The sequence below is a fragment of the Chelonoidis abingdonii genome, chromosome 1 (assembly GCF_003597395.2).
Source record: "Chelonoidis abingdonii isolate Lonesome George chromosome 1, CheloAbing_2.0, whole genome shotgun sequence".
Lineage (NCBI taxonomy): Eukaryota > Metazoa > Chordata > Testudines > Testudinidae > Chelonoidis > Chelonoidis abingdonii.
In genome coordinates this window covers 358921913-358937699 of record NC_133769.1, presented here as the reverse complement: position 1 = coordinate 358937699, position 15787 = coordinate 358921913, and the positions used below count along the sequence as shown (strand labels likewise).

The window sequence follows — 15787 nt, the reverse complement described above, 5'->3', positions numbered from 1 at the left end:
GTTCTATATCCGAGACCCCTTGATCCCCAAGAGGTTGGGAAGGGGCAGGATTTGCTCCTAAGTGCTTCTGTTCTGTCACAGAAAAGACTTTAGTGGCACTGGAGGGGATCTCACTTTCCAATCTGTTTAGGATTTTAAATTGTATGGTCTTTCCAGATATTATGAAATCATGAGTAGTTTAGAAAGATTGCTGCCTTTTCCATGTTGCTTTGTGATGGATCTTCTCACCTCAGCATGAGCATTTCCCTCACCTGAGCCAATCTTCAAGTAAAGTCCACCCACTTCCTACAAAAAAAGAACTTATTTTTGCCAGGAGGACACGGTAGCATATCCCTTTCTCCAGTGTAAATAGGTTCACACCAATCACCCCCCTGGAGGAGAGGAACTGTCAAGGTAACTCCCAAGCCCCAATTCTCTGCGTGGGCAGCACATACTGCTTCTGCAAAAACCTGCTGTCCCAGCAATTGACTAGTGCATTGAGCTGTATCTGCTTATATGTAATACTTTCTTTGGGTTGCAAATTTACCTGAAGATTTGCCTGGCCTAACATTGAGAGAAGCCAAATGGCAAATTCACACAGAGCAAAGAATGATTTTTTTTCCATTTTAATAACCACTCTCTATTTTACTAGGCAATACAGTTATTTTTCTAGAAGGGAATTATTTGCAAATCTTCATGCTTTGCACTTTTATAATAGATCTTCAAATCATGTACAAACATTAAATTAAACTTCACAACATCCCTGAAAGCTAGTTAAGTACAGTAACTCCTCGCTTAACGTTGTAGTTATGTTCCTGAAAAATGCTACTTTAAGCAAAATAATGTTAAGCAAATCCAATTTAATGTAAAGAGGAGGGGTTAGGTTCCAGGGAAATTTTTTTCACCAGACAAATGACTATGTTTTTAATGTATCATACACAATATAAGTTTTAAACAAACAATTTAATACTGTACACAGCAATGATGACTGTGAAGCTTTGTTGAGGTAGTGGAGTCTGGGATATCTCCCAGGGAATGCCTTGCTGCTAAATCAGTGGGTCTCAAACTTTTGTACTGGCGACCCCTTTCACATCACAAGCCTCTGAGTGCGACCCCCCCCTTATGAATTAAAAACACTTTTTAAAAATATTTAACACCATTATAAATGCTGGAGGCAAGCGGGGTTGGGGTGGAGGCTGACAGCTCGCGACCCCCCATGTAATGACCTCGCGACCCCCTGAGGGTCCCGGCCCCCAGTTTGAGAAGCCCTGTGCTAAATGATTAACTAGCATGAATGGAGGGAAGAGACATAGCATGGCAGAGAAACACACATACACTGTGTAAGAGAGAGAGACACACACACACACACACCCCCCAGGAGAGAGAAAGGGGCAATGCGCATCTCTCTAAGTATGCTGACACCACTCTAAGTACATTGTCTTTTTAAGTAGATCAGCAAGCTCCCTCCATCCTGAGCTCTGTCGTGTCCCCCCTGCTCTGTGGAAATGGGGTACAGGAGCAGGGAGGCAGGGGAAGGAGGACACATTAGTACCCCTCTCCTCCGAACCCCTCTACACAGCAAGCAGGACGCTCCCGGGACCAGCTCCAAGGCAGAGGGCAGGAGCAGCACACAGCAGTGGGAGGGAGAGACAGCTGAACTGCCTGGCAATTGATAGCCTGTTGGGCAGCTGCCGCACAGGAAACTTAGGGGAGATGCCGGTCCACCTTGGTTCCAAGCCCCTACCAGCTCCAACGGGCAGCTCTTCCTGCAAGCAGTGGACAAAGCAGGCAACTGTCAAACAATGTTATAAGGGAGCATTGTACAACTTTAAACGAGCATGTTCTCTAATTGATCAGCAAGGTAACAATGAAACAATGTTAACCAGGACAACGTTAAGTGAGGAGTCACTGTATTATTCCTGTTTTATAGATGAAGAAATGAGGCAGAGAATTTAAGTTCTGGTCTGTGCTAAGAAACTGACCTGCTGATAACTGTTGTCCTAATGGATGAAAATAGTTTACCTGCTATTGGAACTGTTTTCAATATGATAACAGAGAGCACAATGAAGACTCTGCTCCACTTCTTAGGAATCTTTTCTGCACAGTACTGAAAATAGTTTTGTTCCATCAGCAGGCAAACCACTTTCAGCACCAGTTCCGCTAGAACCATTAACAAAGACCATCGTCAGCAAAGGGTCAGTGATCTTCTCTCCACTGGGATTTCAAGCCAGTGTAGCTGCACTGTGCAAACCCCTTGTGTAGACAAAGTTTCCCCTGGTGCATGGTTTATATCAGTGGAGCCACATCAGTGGCTAAAAGCACAATATAAACAAGGTCTAATTGATTTGCTCAAAGGCACAGAGGGGAAGCAGTGTCAGAGCTGGGCTAAAAACTGTAACCCTTAGGGCCAGCTTAGCCTTGATTTTACCTAGCAGTAATACAAGGAACCTACAGGACTGCATATTGTAAAACACTGGCTTAAGCAAATTAGCATAACTGAAGCATAGGCCTATGACCTTTTGCACAGATAAAGTGGCCCAACAGTCACCCTAGATTTTGGGGAACTAGCTGCTTAAGAGAAAAGTTGGCATAAAATGAGACTAGGCGACGGTCAGAATACTGAACTGATACTAAGCTTGAATATTTTAGGATAGGATCGTTGGTAGATGTTTAACCACAAATTTGCTTTAGCAATATGGTAATGAGCATATAGAGATTAATATGCTAGCCTACCAGGTAAAGGAACCCCACTATTATGAGGGCAAGGAAGTTCGATATGGACAGAGGAGACTGGGTACTTATATGAATATTCATGGTGCTTCCCTGGCTCTGTGTAAGCAAGAACCCACATGAAGAGGAAGCTGGCCCTCCACCTTCAATATTTTAGTGCTTCTTCACTACCTTCAAGCATTAGGGATCCAGTCCATCGGACCCATTTGGCATGCCAGAAATAGGGCTGGTCCTTTGTCTCTTCCCACTTTCTTGGAGATCTGGTGGTATGCGTATATAAGCCTGTGAACATATGCTACACAAGAGATAACATTTAAGCTCTCTCTAATACTCTATTAATGCTATTGCTTTGGGGCTTTCCTTTCTCTATTAAGTATATTAATAAAGATGGTTACGGTTATGTTTGTGTTTTGCTGTGTGTGTGTGTGAGTGCCCTGGTCATACACCCCACAGTTCCCTACAAGATATTAACTTGTCAATTTTGATCCTGCTGTGTCTGATTCTGAGGCAAGAACCTTGGTACACTCCTCTCATTAAATGAGTCCCATTGGCAAACATTACAGGATCAGGCTACAAAACTCAAGAGCCCTTTACTTCCAGTCCTGTGCTCGGAGCACCACTGGATCCATGATTTCACCTTAAATCACTTTTCCTAAAGCAGACTTCATAAGTGAATAGATAGACTCACTAGCACACATGAAATATGGCAAGCGCAAGATTTGCCCAGCACTGCGCTGGCAAACACAAACAGCCAATTACAACATGATTCTAGGCCCCAGGAACACAGATGAAGCCTAACCTTGATGAGGAGCAGCTGACATCGAAGGTAAGTTGCGGAGAAATCTGCCACCCCTGCCAGTTCTGACTGAAGTTCTCCAAGCCTCTGAAGGTCACTGGAGAAAATAAGAGAAAATGCAAAATTCAGATACCTTAAAACACCACCATAAAGCACTGTCAAAATGTCAATTTTAACACATTCCAAATCCTGCAGCAGTGGCAAAGCCGAAGATACCTATTTCTGTATTTTACCTCTGCCCCCCCCCATAACCACCCCCATTAACAGCAGTAAAACATGCATGGCAGAGCAGCCTGCACCTGGGGACCTGTTAGCGTCTCTCCCCTTCTTGTAGGCTGACATGAGCAGCAGTTAGTCTGTCATCCTGCATTACTTTGCATCCCTACGGGAACCATACAGCATGGTGGCTCCAGATTTAACGCAAACATTCCAGATGTTCGTAGAGCAGCAAACAACCAACTTGTATTAAACGGCTGGGAAATCTTTCTTCTGATGCTAGCTAGAAGGGATAGCTTGGAACATATTGGATTCATTTAGCCAATTATATTTGGAACATAGCTGAATTTCTGAAATACAACTTATTTTGTAAGTCTGATGTATAGCTTACAAGAGTTGGTTACTCAATCCAACACACAACAAGTAATTGCTCAAATACCAGTACAGCAATCAGCCACACCCACTGCCTAGATTATGCTGACAGGGCAAACTAAGGGCACATCTACAACACATTTTTTTTTTGATAAGCTAGGGTGTAAATTTACTCCACACAAGCCTGCCATGCACTAAATGTCAGTGTGGACACTGGTAATGTACATAACAGTTCATTAGTGCACTTTAATCTACTCCCGTTTCAAAGTGGAATAGATCAAAGTACAGGAACGAACTTTTAGAGCATGTCAGCAGGTTCCTCAGGGACACTTAGTGTGTGGCAGATTCACACCCCAGCTTGCTGTGAATTAAATGTTTGTGTAAACAAACCCTAATTGAATATGCAGAGTTTTATTACTCCAGTTGTGTGGAATTTTAAACAAAATCTGGGTTTCTATTAAAAAAGAAACCTTATATTATGTAGAAATCAGAGATACAAAATGCAGAGTCCACCTTCTCATTTTTCATTCTGCATTTTGCTTTGTAATTTAGTCTTTCTAGTTTTTTTAAAAATTTCTGGGTTGGTTTCTTGCATCCCCCTGCTGTAGGTATGCTATAGAAATAAGAAATAACTTATTTGATTCAGAAAGCTTCATCTCTCATATTTTAGCCAGGCTGATCCTATATTTCTGAAGTAGTTCCAAGGTAAGGCTCTGCTGAACCTGAAATTTGCCTCAGCAGCTGTCAGCCTGCAAAGGGTCTGAGAGAATCCCAATCTTTGTACCCAGAGAAGCTACTTCTTAATCACAGGGGCAGCTTCTGCCTTAGATGCAACTGCAATAAAACCAATTTGGGGTTTACACAGCCAGTCAAGCCTACCCTTCTCCTGGTAAGAGAGCGGTAAAAGGAGAAGAATTGCAGACTCCTTACTGTCCAGTCATCATGTCACGCTCAATTTGTCCCCAGCATCCTAATGGGAGGGGAGAGAGCTCTTTCCTGGCTAATAATCAGCCAGATAACTAGAAGCCCATCTTCAAAGCTTCTGTGGTTGACAATTCCATACTTATTTCTGTATAAATATTCTTAAGCCTTCACACCCTTGCAAGGTAAGCATGATCTCCACTGTACGGATAAAGAAACTGAGGCACATATATCAGAGATGTTAAGTGACTGGCTAAAAAACCTGTGATACCTCCTGTCATAAGTAGATAGGTAAGGTAAGGGTTAATTTTCTTTTACTGTAAAGGGTTACAAAGGGAACCAAACACCTGACCAGAGGACCAATCAGGAAACTGGATTTTCAAAAAGTAAGGGTGGGAACCTCTGGAGGTTTTTGGCTTTGTTGTTTTCCTCGGCTGTGAGTAAACAAGCTTTTCTTCTAACTCCATCTTCTTTCAAATATTCTCCTATCAAGTGTGAGTACAAAGGAACCAAAGTAATCGGCTGTGATGTGCTTGGATTTGTATTTACATGGGTGTTGATTTGCTGGACTGGTTTAATTGGGTTATCTTTTAAATCAGACTGTTTATTCCTATTTTCTTATAAGCCAAGAGCCTGTATTGACATCTTAATGCAGTGATGATATTTTTCTGTATTTTCTTTCTCTTTATATAAAGTTCTTTTTAAAACCTGGTTGAGGTTTTTGGTTTTTCTCTGGTGAGGCTACAGGAAGGAGGGGTGGAAAATCTCTTTATGTTAGCTTTACTAGGTTTGAAGGCATCGCCTCAGGGGGAGGGTGATTACCCTCTTTGTTTTGCCTTCAAGGAGTTAAGTACTGCATCGCCCAGGCTCACCCAGGGAGGGAAGCGGGGGAGCAGATAACGAGGAGACAAGGGGGAGGAACTTGTTTTCCCGTTTGAGATAGGGAGACCCAGGGGTCTGGGTCTTGGGGGTCCTCCCAGGGAAAGTTGGGGAGGCCAGAGAGGGGGGGTCTTGGGGTCCCCCCAAGGAATTTGGGGAACCCAGGCTGATAGTAGCCTCAATACTATCTGGTGGTGGCAGCGAAATAAGATCCAAGCTGGGTATAAGCTTGGGGAGGTTCACAGTAAGCACCCAGATTTTGTACGCTAAGTCCAGATTTGGGACAGACGTTTACCACATGGTGAGCAGTGGTTATGGGAATATAAGAATCCAGAAGCCAGTAGCTACATATATATTTTCTTTTTCCTGCTAGGGATTAGCAGTGAGAAAGGGGTTGGTTTTAAAAGTAGAGAGAAAACTTTTTTTTTCTGCCTGCTTTTGGCAGTTTGCATTTTTAGCACAGAGTCATTAAGAGAACCATTACAGGTCTTTTGTTAAACAATTGGGACTTAAGTATCCCAGCCAGCAAACGCACACAGGTAAATACAGTAGCTTTTGTTTGGTTCAATTGCCTATCAAACAGAGCCAGAGCAAGTCAAACCAGTTGCTAGGCAGACTTCAAGAGACAGAAAGCCAGCAATTCAACAACAAACACCAGAGGGCACCACAACACAAGAAAACAGAAACCATGAGTTCCAAAGATGCCAAAAAAGGAACGCGCGAGACTAGAGGCAAGCCATAGACAACAAAAAACATCAGGAGACATGGAAAAAATTACAAGAGAACAAGATGCCCAAAAAGAAGCAAAAAGGCAGCACAAAAGAGAACAAGAAGCCCAAAAGGCAGATCACGAAAAGACAACTTCAAGAAGAGAGCAGGCTACCAAAAGAGAAAACACAGAAAAGAGGCAGCCCACAGAAGACAGATAGAACTCAGAGGGAGCCACACCAGAAATGGAAAAACAACAAAAAGAAAGTGAAGAGAGGGACAAACAGAGAAAGCATGAACTGGAGATAGAACAGGCTAGCATCAAATGCTCCAGCCAATCCTAACCCTCCGGCGCCAGTTGTTGGTCAACCGCACAGGAAATTTCCCAACTACAAGGCAGGTGATGACCCGAGACCTTCTTAGAAAATTTTGAAAGGGTCTGTATTGGGTACAGCATCCCTGAAGACCAGTACATGCTAGAGCTGAGGTCACACTCAGTGGACCCTTGGCAGACGTGGCGGCTAAAATGCCAAGGGCCAAATGAACGATTATAAACTGTTTCAAACCCAGGCCAGATCCAGAATGGGGATAACCCCGGATCACGCCCGTCGGCGGTTCAGAAACCAAAAGTGGAAACCAGAGGGGTCATTTCCCGACCACGCCTACTACGTTGGGAAGCATTGTGACGCCTGGATATCAGGAACCCAGGTTCAAACCTTTGAAGAACTGCGCCACCTCATACATGGAGCAGTTCTTGGATGGTGTTCCTGAGGACATAACACGGTACATCCTAGATGGAAAACCCAAAACTCTCACCGAGGCGGGGGAGATTGGAGCCAAATGGATGGAGGTGGCAGAAAGCAAGAAAGCTACTGTAAAGGGGAGTGAAAACCCCAGGGGCCACACCGACAATAAACCCTACAACCGAGGCAACCCGACAATAAACCCTACAACCGAGGGCAACCCAAAACCCCACCTACAAACCAAGGAAAGCCACAGACACCCTATCCTTCCACCTCACCAGTCTTCAGTAACTTACTTCAACCCAGTGACCCGTTATCTGGAAGATGCTATAAGTGTAATGAAACGGGACATATCAAAGCCAACTGCCCAAAGGCCAACTGCCCGAATAACCCCACCCGGGTGCAAGTCATTGCACCCCAGCAAACCAAAGATCCCAGGCCCAGATACCTCTCAAATCCCCTTGGAGCGAAGGGAAAATTTGAGAGTGGGCGGAAAGAAGGTTACCGCGTGGAGAGACACGGGGGCACAAGTGTCAGCTATCCACCAATCCTTCGTCGATCCCAAACTCATCAACCCAAGGGCCAAAGTGACCATTTACCCCTTCATGTCACAAGCTGTGGACTTGCCTACAGCTGAACTGCCTGTCCAGTACAAAGGCTGGTCAGGAATGTGGACTTTTGCAGTCTATGACAATTATTCCATCCCCATGCTACTGGGGGAAGACTTGGCCAACCAAGTGAAGCAGTCCAAGAGAGTGGGAATGGTTACACGCAGCCAAACCAGGCAAGCTTCCAGACCCATTCCTGTTCCTGAGCCGTCCACAGAGAACCTGTCTGTGTTACCAGAGACCCAGACTGAGGTAGTGGACCCGGATCCCATGTCAACGGCTGAACCAGCCACAGCACCTCCAGTCCCAGACCCGGAACTGGAACAGCAACCAGCACCAGCACAAGCAAGTGCAACCACACACTTCAACCCCAACGCCAGAAGGGACCAACGAGCCTGAACTGGCAGAAGCAACAGACAACCATACCGAAGAGGCTCAGCAGAGCCTGAAATACCACCAGGTGCACCAGCGGACAGCGGTACACCAGCTACAGAAACAACCCCATCATCTACATCACTTCCAGAGGGACCAAGCCCAAGTCCCCAGTCTGAGGAAGAACTGGTGTCCCCAGCTTCAAGGGAACAGTTCCAGACTGAGCAGGAAGCAGATGACAGCCTTCAGAAAGCTTGGGTGGCGGCACGAGCAACCCACCGCCTCTCAGCTCTTCTAACCGATCCCGGTTTGTTATAGACCAAGGACTTTTATACAAGGAAATTCTTTCTGGTGGACACCAGGAAGAATGGCAGCCGCACAAACGGTTGGTGGTTCCAACTAAGTACAGGGGGAAGCTCTTAAGCTTAGCCCATGATCATCCCAGTGGTCATGCTGGGGTGAACAGAACCAAAGACAGGTTGGGGAAGTCCTTCTACTGGGAGGGGATGGGCAAGGAAGTTGCCCAGTATGTCCAGTCTTGTGAGGTGTGCCAAAGAGTGGGAAAGCCTCAAGATCTGGTCAAGGCCCCTCTCCAGCCACTCCCATAATTGAGGTCCCATTTCAGCGAGTAGCTGTGGATATTCTGGGTCCTTTTCCGAGAAAGACACCCAGGGGAAAGCAGTACGTACTGACTTTCGTGGACTTTGCTACCCGATGGCCAGAAGCAGTTGCTCTAGGCAACACCAGGGCTAAAGCGGTGTGCCAGGCCCTAACAGACATTTTCGCCAGGGTAGGTTGGCCCTCCGATATCCTTACCGATTCAGGATCTAATTTCCTGGCAGGCACCATGAAAGACCTGTGGGAAAATCATGGGGTGAATCACTTGGTTGCCACCCCGTACCACCATCAAACCAATGGCCTGGTGAAAGGTTTAATGGAACTTTGGGGGCCATGATCCGTAAATTCGTAATGAATACTCCAACGACTGGGACCTAGTGTTGCAGCAGTTGCTCTTTGCTTACAGGGCTGTACCACATCCCAGTTTAGGGTTTCACCCTTTGAACTTGTGTATGGCCATGAGGTTAAGGGGCCATTACAGTTTGGTGAAGCAACAATGGGAGGGTTTACACCCTCTCCAGGAACTAACATTCTGGACTTTGTAAGCAACCTACAAAACACCCTCCGCCATTCTTTAGCCCTTGCTAGAGAAAACCTAAAGGATACTCAGGAAGAGCAAAAGGCCTGGTACGATAAACATACCAGAGACCGTTCCTTCAAGAGAGGAGACCAGGTTATGGTCTTGAAGGCGCAACAGGCCCATAAGATGGAAGCATCATGGGAGGGGCCATTCACGGTCCAAGAGCGCCTGGGAGCTGTTAACTACCTCATAGCATTTCCCAATTCCTCACTAAAACCCAAAGTGTACCATGTTAATTCTCTCAAGCCCTTTTATTCCAGAGACTTACAGGTTTGTCAGTTTACAGTCCAGGGAGCAGAGGACGCTGAGTGGCCTGATGGCGTCTACTATGACGGGAAAAAGGACGGGGGCGTGGAAGAGGTGAACCTCTCAACCACCCTGGAACGTCTGCAGCGGCAACAAATCCAGGAGCTGTGCACCAGCTTCGCACCATTGTTCTCAGCCACTCCAGGACGGACTGAACGGGCATACCACTCCATTGACACAGGTAATGCTCACCCAATTAGAACACCACCCTACCGGGTGTCCCTCACGCACAAGCTGCTATAGAGCGGGAGATCCAGAACATGCTACAGATGGGTATAATCCGCTCATCTACCAGTGCATGGGCATCTCCAGTGGTTCTGGTACCCAAACCAGATGGGGAAATACGCTTTTGCGTGGACTACCGTAAGCTAAATGCGGTAACTCGTCCAGACAACTATCCAATGCCACGCACCGATGAGCTATTGGAAAAGTTGGGACGTGCCCAGTTCATCTCTACAATAGACTTAACCAAGGGGTACTGGCAAGTACCGCTAGATGAACCTGCCAAGGAAAGGTCAGCATTCGTCACCCATGCAGGGGTGTATGAATTTAATGTACTTCTTTCGGGCTGCGAAATGCACCCGCCACCTTCCAGAGGCTGGTAGATGGTCTACTAGCAGGACTGGGAGAATATGCAGTTGCCTACCTCGATGATGTGGCCATTTTTTCAGACTCCTGGCCCGAACACCTAGAACACCTGGAAAAGGTCTTTGACCGTATCAGACAGGCAGGACTAACTGTTAAGGCCAAAAAGTGTCAAATAGGCCAAAACAGAGTGACTTACCTGGGACACCAGGTGGGTCGAGGAACCATAAACCCCCTACAGGCCAAGGGAGGCTATCCAAAAGTGGCCTGTCCCAAAGTCAAGAAACAGGTCAATCCTTCTTAGGCTTGGCGGGTACTACAGGTTTGTACCACACTACAGCCAAATCGCTGCACCACTGACCGACCTGACCAAGAAGCCCCAGCCAACTACAGTTAAATGGACTGATGAGTGTCAGGAAGCCTTTACCCAACTTAAGGCGACGCTCACGTCTGACCCTGTGCTAAGGGCCCCAGACTTTGACAAACCATTCCTAGTAACCACCGATGCATCTGAGCGTGGTATAGGAGCAGTTCTCATGCAGGAAGGACCGGATCAGAACTTCCATCCTGTCGTGTTTCTCAGCAAGAAACTATCGGAGAGGGAAAGCCACTGGTCCGTCAGTGAAAAGGAATGCTATGCCATTGTGTATGCCCTGGAAAAGCTACGCCCATACGTTCGGGGACGGCGGTTCCAGCTACAAACTGACCATGCTGCGCTACAGTGGCTTCATACAGCCAAAGGGAACAACAAGAAACTTCTTCGTTGGAGTCTAGCTCTCCAAGATTTTGATTTTGAAATTCAACACATTTCAGGAGCTTCGAACAAAGTAACGGATGCACTCTCCCGTGAGAGTTTCCTTGCAAGATAAACATGATCTCCACTGTACGGATAAAGAAACTGAGGCACAGATATCAGAGATGTTAAGTGACTGGCTAAAAAACCTGTGATACCTCCACTCTCAGTCATGTGCTCTGAGCACTAAGGAACACCACCTCACTGGGCTGAAAGGAAAATGGCTTCCCCAGCTAACAGTAATTACAAGAAAGGAGGAAGCCTACTGCCAGGAACTCTCTCCACCCCTCCCCACCCAACAGTCAAGATGGCAGCCTCTTGTCCACTCCAAAAAAATCCCATAGTAGAACAAATTTGTTTCGATATATTTTAAAAAGCACAGAAGTCCCTCCCTCCCCTCCCAAAAAAAGCCAAAGGGCAAGGAGTTTAGTACAGTCCTTGGACTGCAGTACTGGCTGCAGTCACAGAAGAAAGGCAGACATGGAGATAGTTTACATTAATTCCCAATGCACAGCTATGCTGTCTCCTGATTAAGCTGTCTCTTTGCACAAGCTGCATGTGGCCCTCTGCCACATACACACACCAGAAGTGTGTCTTGTTGCCAGCTTAGGGAAGCATTCACAGCTCCTATGAGATTTCTATAGCTGTTTTGTGCTTCAGAGATTTCAGATGTTCTGCTAAGAAATCACTTCCACACAGCCACAACATTTAGTTCCTAAAACATTCCCAAGACAATTTTTATTCCGTGTACAGCAGCTTCTGAACAGCCAGGGACCAGAAACGTATCATCCACCTTTCACATTCATGTTTCAAATAATGAATACCACACTGTTTAGTCCTTACACTGGGTAGCTGTAAAGGTGATTTATGGCTACAAGTCAGCAAAGATAAGTTGGGAGAGAAAATAAACCTGTATGGAACACTGCATCCACATTTGAGATCTTTTTCATTGCATTGTCCAGTACTTTCCTGCCTCTCAACTAAGGATCCTTTTCCTGTCCAGGAGACAAGGCGCAGGGAAAAAAATTCTTTCCAAGTCTTTTGTTCATGCAAAATCAATCAATCAATCAGTAGCTGAATTGGAAATGGAAAAGGCAGCACAAAACCTTCATTTAAAAGCCATACTGAATTCTTATCTATACCAAGGCAGACTGTGGAGCATAACAACATTGCCTATTTGGGGGGAAATCTCTCCTGTGAATTTAGTATGGGTGAACAGGACGAGACTATTTGACGACTGGGACTGGTGGGCAGAACCCACCGAGCAGTGGAAATCTGCAATCTCCAGTGAGTGAGGGGCCACAGAACTCAAAAATCAATGGAGCATAGGGGACAAAAATTGAACCGAAAGGGTCACAATGAGTGATCCAGAGTGGGCCACTGAGCAAAGAACCCATGGATATTATTGATCACCCTAGAGACTGAAGTCCTATTTATCCCCTGCCTGTGGGCCCGGGGCTATTAGATTTCGTGAGGCCCCTCGGGGTTTGGAGTGGGGGAGTGGGCTCAGGGGTGGGGACTGGGGTATGGGAGGGGTGCAGCTCCAGCTGGTGGGGGGAGGCTCTGGGTTGGAGCCAGGGACGGGACAGGAGGTTGGGGTGCAGCAGGTGGGTCCAGGGTGCAGGCTTGGGGGGGGGGGGGCATTTGGGTGCAGGAGGGGCCTCAGAGCTGGGACAGGGGGTTGTGGTGCAGGAGGTGGCTCTGGGCTGGGGTGGGAGTGCAGGAGGGGGGTGCAGGGTGCATGCTCCGGCCAGGAGGTGTTTACGTTGGGTGGCTCCTGGTCAGCAGTGCAGCAAGGCTAAGGCAGGATTCCTGTCTGTCCTGGCTCCAAGCTGCTCTGCTCCCTGAGGTGACTGGCATGTCCGGCCCCTAGGCACAGGGGCCAGGCCGCTCTGCACGATGCACACTGCCCATGCCTGCAAGCGCCGCCCTCGCAGTTCCCATTGGCTGCGGTACCTAGCCAAAGGGAGCTGCAAAGCCAGTGCTGGGGGCAGTGTGCAGAGATTCCCTGAACACCCCTCACCTAGGGGCCGCAGGGGCACATCAGTGAGCTGGCACTTGCAGCTCCAGCCCGGTGGGCGCTGAGGCTCGGGAACTGGTGTCCAGCGGCACTGAGACTTGCCGCGGGCCGGATGAAAAGAAGCAGCCGGCAACATCTGGCCCGTGGACCTGCAAGGCCCCCCTTAGTCCGAAACCCTAAAGCCCCTGCATTAATGCGGCCCTGCCTGTCTGCGCTGCTCCTGTTCTGTGAAGTGCAAGTTTCCCCAACGTTATCCTGTCCTGGAAGGACCTTCTCTGCAAATACAAGATGGTAGTTCAGTCTACATGCCTGTTAAAGCAATGGCCCCTACTGAGACTTTCAAAGGTGTCAATTGCAACTGAGCAGAAATAAGTCTGGGACCACTCATTTCACTTCACATGGGCCTAATCTTGTTCACAACATTCTCTTCAGAGGGTTCGGTCTAAGAGCCCAAACTGGGACATGAACCATCTAGAACCACCGTAGGCATTTCAGAGAGCTGGGAATTATAACAATTCTTCTGACCATGATTAATACTACTGCTCCTACACCACTCTCACTTTCATCACTAGATCTCAAAACGCTGAGAAGTACACAGCCTTACCGAATGGTGAATTCAAGCAGCTCCTGGGTGCTCTGTGGGTCTAGGTGCTGAAGACTGTAAACTCTCTCAAGACTCTGCTGCAGGAACTGCTGGGAAGGATCTTCATGGGGGGTAACACTGGGGGAAACAGGGGAGGATACTAGTTTTCTACCTGGCAACTGAGCAAAAAGGAAAAACAACAAATAAAAACAAAAAAGCTAAATCCAGATGACAAAATTCACTTGGTCATAATTTTGGGCGTCACCATTTAAACAAGAATTCTACAAAGTGCGAACTACAACATACTTTTCTAGTTCAGAATTTGCATCAATGCCTTCAGTTTCACATCTTCATTATATAAACACTTTGCAGTTCTAGAGACCCCGCCTCATCCAAGGATCTCAATGCACTCTACAGTTAAACTTCAACCCCTGAAAAGGTGGCGTCCCCATATATAAAACAAGGATAGAGACACACAGTGCTGTTAACGTGTCTTTGCCAAGATCGCACACTGTGAAATTCTCCCCCATGTAGAGGGCACACAATAGGTCAATGCGGTATGGGGGCATACAGCTTGACAGGGCAATCTTATCCATAAGTACAGGGCTTAAGTGGAACTGATGTCAAGCAGGGGCCTTGTTGCAGGTCCTCTGCAAAGAGGTGAATTTCAGCCAGTTGCTGCAGAGCAGTGAAAAGAACTCAAGAGTCCTGCCTCCTAGTCACCTTTTCTATCCAGTAGATTATACTCTTCTCTTTCATATGGAAAAATATGTTGATTATTCTCTCAGACACGCCAAAATATTACACAATCCACACTGTAATGAGTTAATATTTCATACACGCACTTCACAAATACAGCAGCATTCACCCCACTGAAGGAAAATCAGTCTTCTGAAAACAAAAAGTTACACCAGTGGCAAGTGAACATTGTTCTTCCTAAATATTCACCGCAACTGAGAGAACGATTGGTTGCCCCTAAAACAACTTACTCTCAATGGAGGGACAAGATGAGAGAGACTGTCACGAAGATAGGCGTAGTGTCTGAAAGTATGATCCGAGAACAGCGCTGGCATTGTTGGGCAAGTTTTAGCAGCATTAAAAATGAGAACCAGAACAGCAATATCTATTGAAGTGGGATGTTAAGTAAAAAATGGTCATTTTCAGATTCCTCATGGGTAGCAAGTTAAAAACATTGGACACTTCCTTTACTGGAGATTATTTATAAAGTTCTGTACAACAGGAGAAGAATGCTGAGCAAAAAATCATAACAGCTCTCTGCCTAGATACTAGGTACTATGTTACAGTATGCTCCGCTGACAGACCGGTGCAAGGACAGCACCAGCATCAACCAGTTATAGTTAGGAAGTAATGTGAAGAAGATTTTGTAAACTAACATATTTTGGACTGGAGTAAGAGAAACAATTTAACTCAAATGGAGTCCTCTTTACCCAACTTTCTCCAAGCCTTTACTCAAAAGGACAAATGTATTCAATTAACTGCATTATCTATCTGGTTATCTATCTAATTGACGGGGCAATCTTATCCATAAGTGCACGGCTTAAGTGGAAGTTGGTCCAATACAAAATATTACCATCACCCACCCTGTCTCTCTAATACCCTGGGACCAACATGGTTACACCAACACTGCATACTGAAATAGCTGTAAGAGTTTACTTTAATATGAAGCAGAACAATGATCTAATTAATTATACATATTTTTCTAATATTCTACCAAAGTCAGCAAGAAGTTTTTGTCCGACAGCAAAAAAAAAAAAAAAAAAAAAAAAAAAAAAGATACAGGCTGGGTCATCCATGTCAGGTTCTGGGGTGTCAAAAAACGGATGTGTACTCAGCAGCTCTGGGACCAGTGGAAGCACCAGAGTAGGATGCCTGCATCCCAGGAACTTTAAGCACCTGAAAATACATAGGTTAAGAACACTTCTGAATAAAGGAAGATTTAACAAAAACAGTGGTGTTA

At 46.2% G+C, this 15787-nt stretch overlaps 1 protein-coding gene across 4 annotated transcripts in view; it reads right to left on the bottom strand.

Annotated features, from left to right (window-relative positions):
* Positions 1 to 15787, bottom strand: part of INTS4 (integrator complex subunit 4) — an 80533-nt gene that overhangs the window by 29934 nt on the left and 34812 nt on the right. For all 4 annotated transcript variants that reach the window (XR_004372376.2, XM_075061795.1, XM_032770881.2 and 1 more), the window contains exons 13-16: positions 15608 to 15723; positions 14799 to 14932; positions 13831 to 13988; positions 3509 to 3602 (exon numbers count right to left, since the gene is read on the bottom strand). Coding sequence is in view for 3 of the 4 variants with exons in the window: in XM_075061795.1 (XP_074917896.1) it covers positions 3509 to 3602; positions 13831 to 13988; positions 14799 to 14932; positions 15608 to 15723 (502 nt within the window). In the remaining variant the exon portion in view is untranslated. The remainder of the gene's footprint in view (positions 1 to 3508; positions 3603 to 13830; positions 13989 to 14798; positions 14933 to 15607; positions 15724 to 15787) is intronic.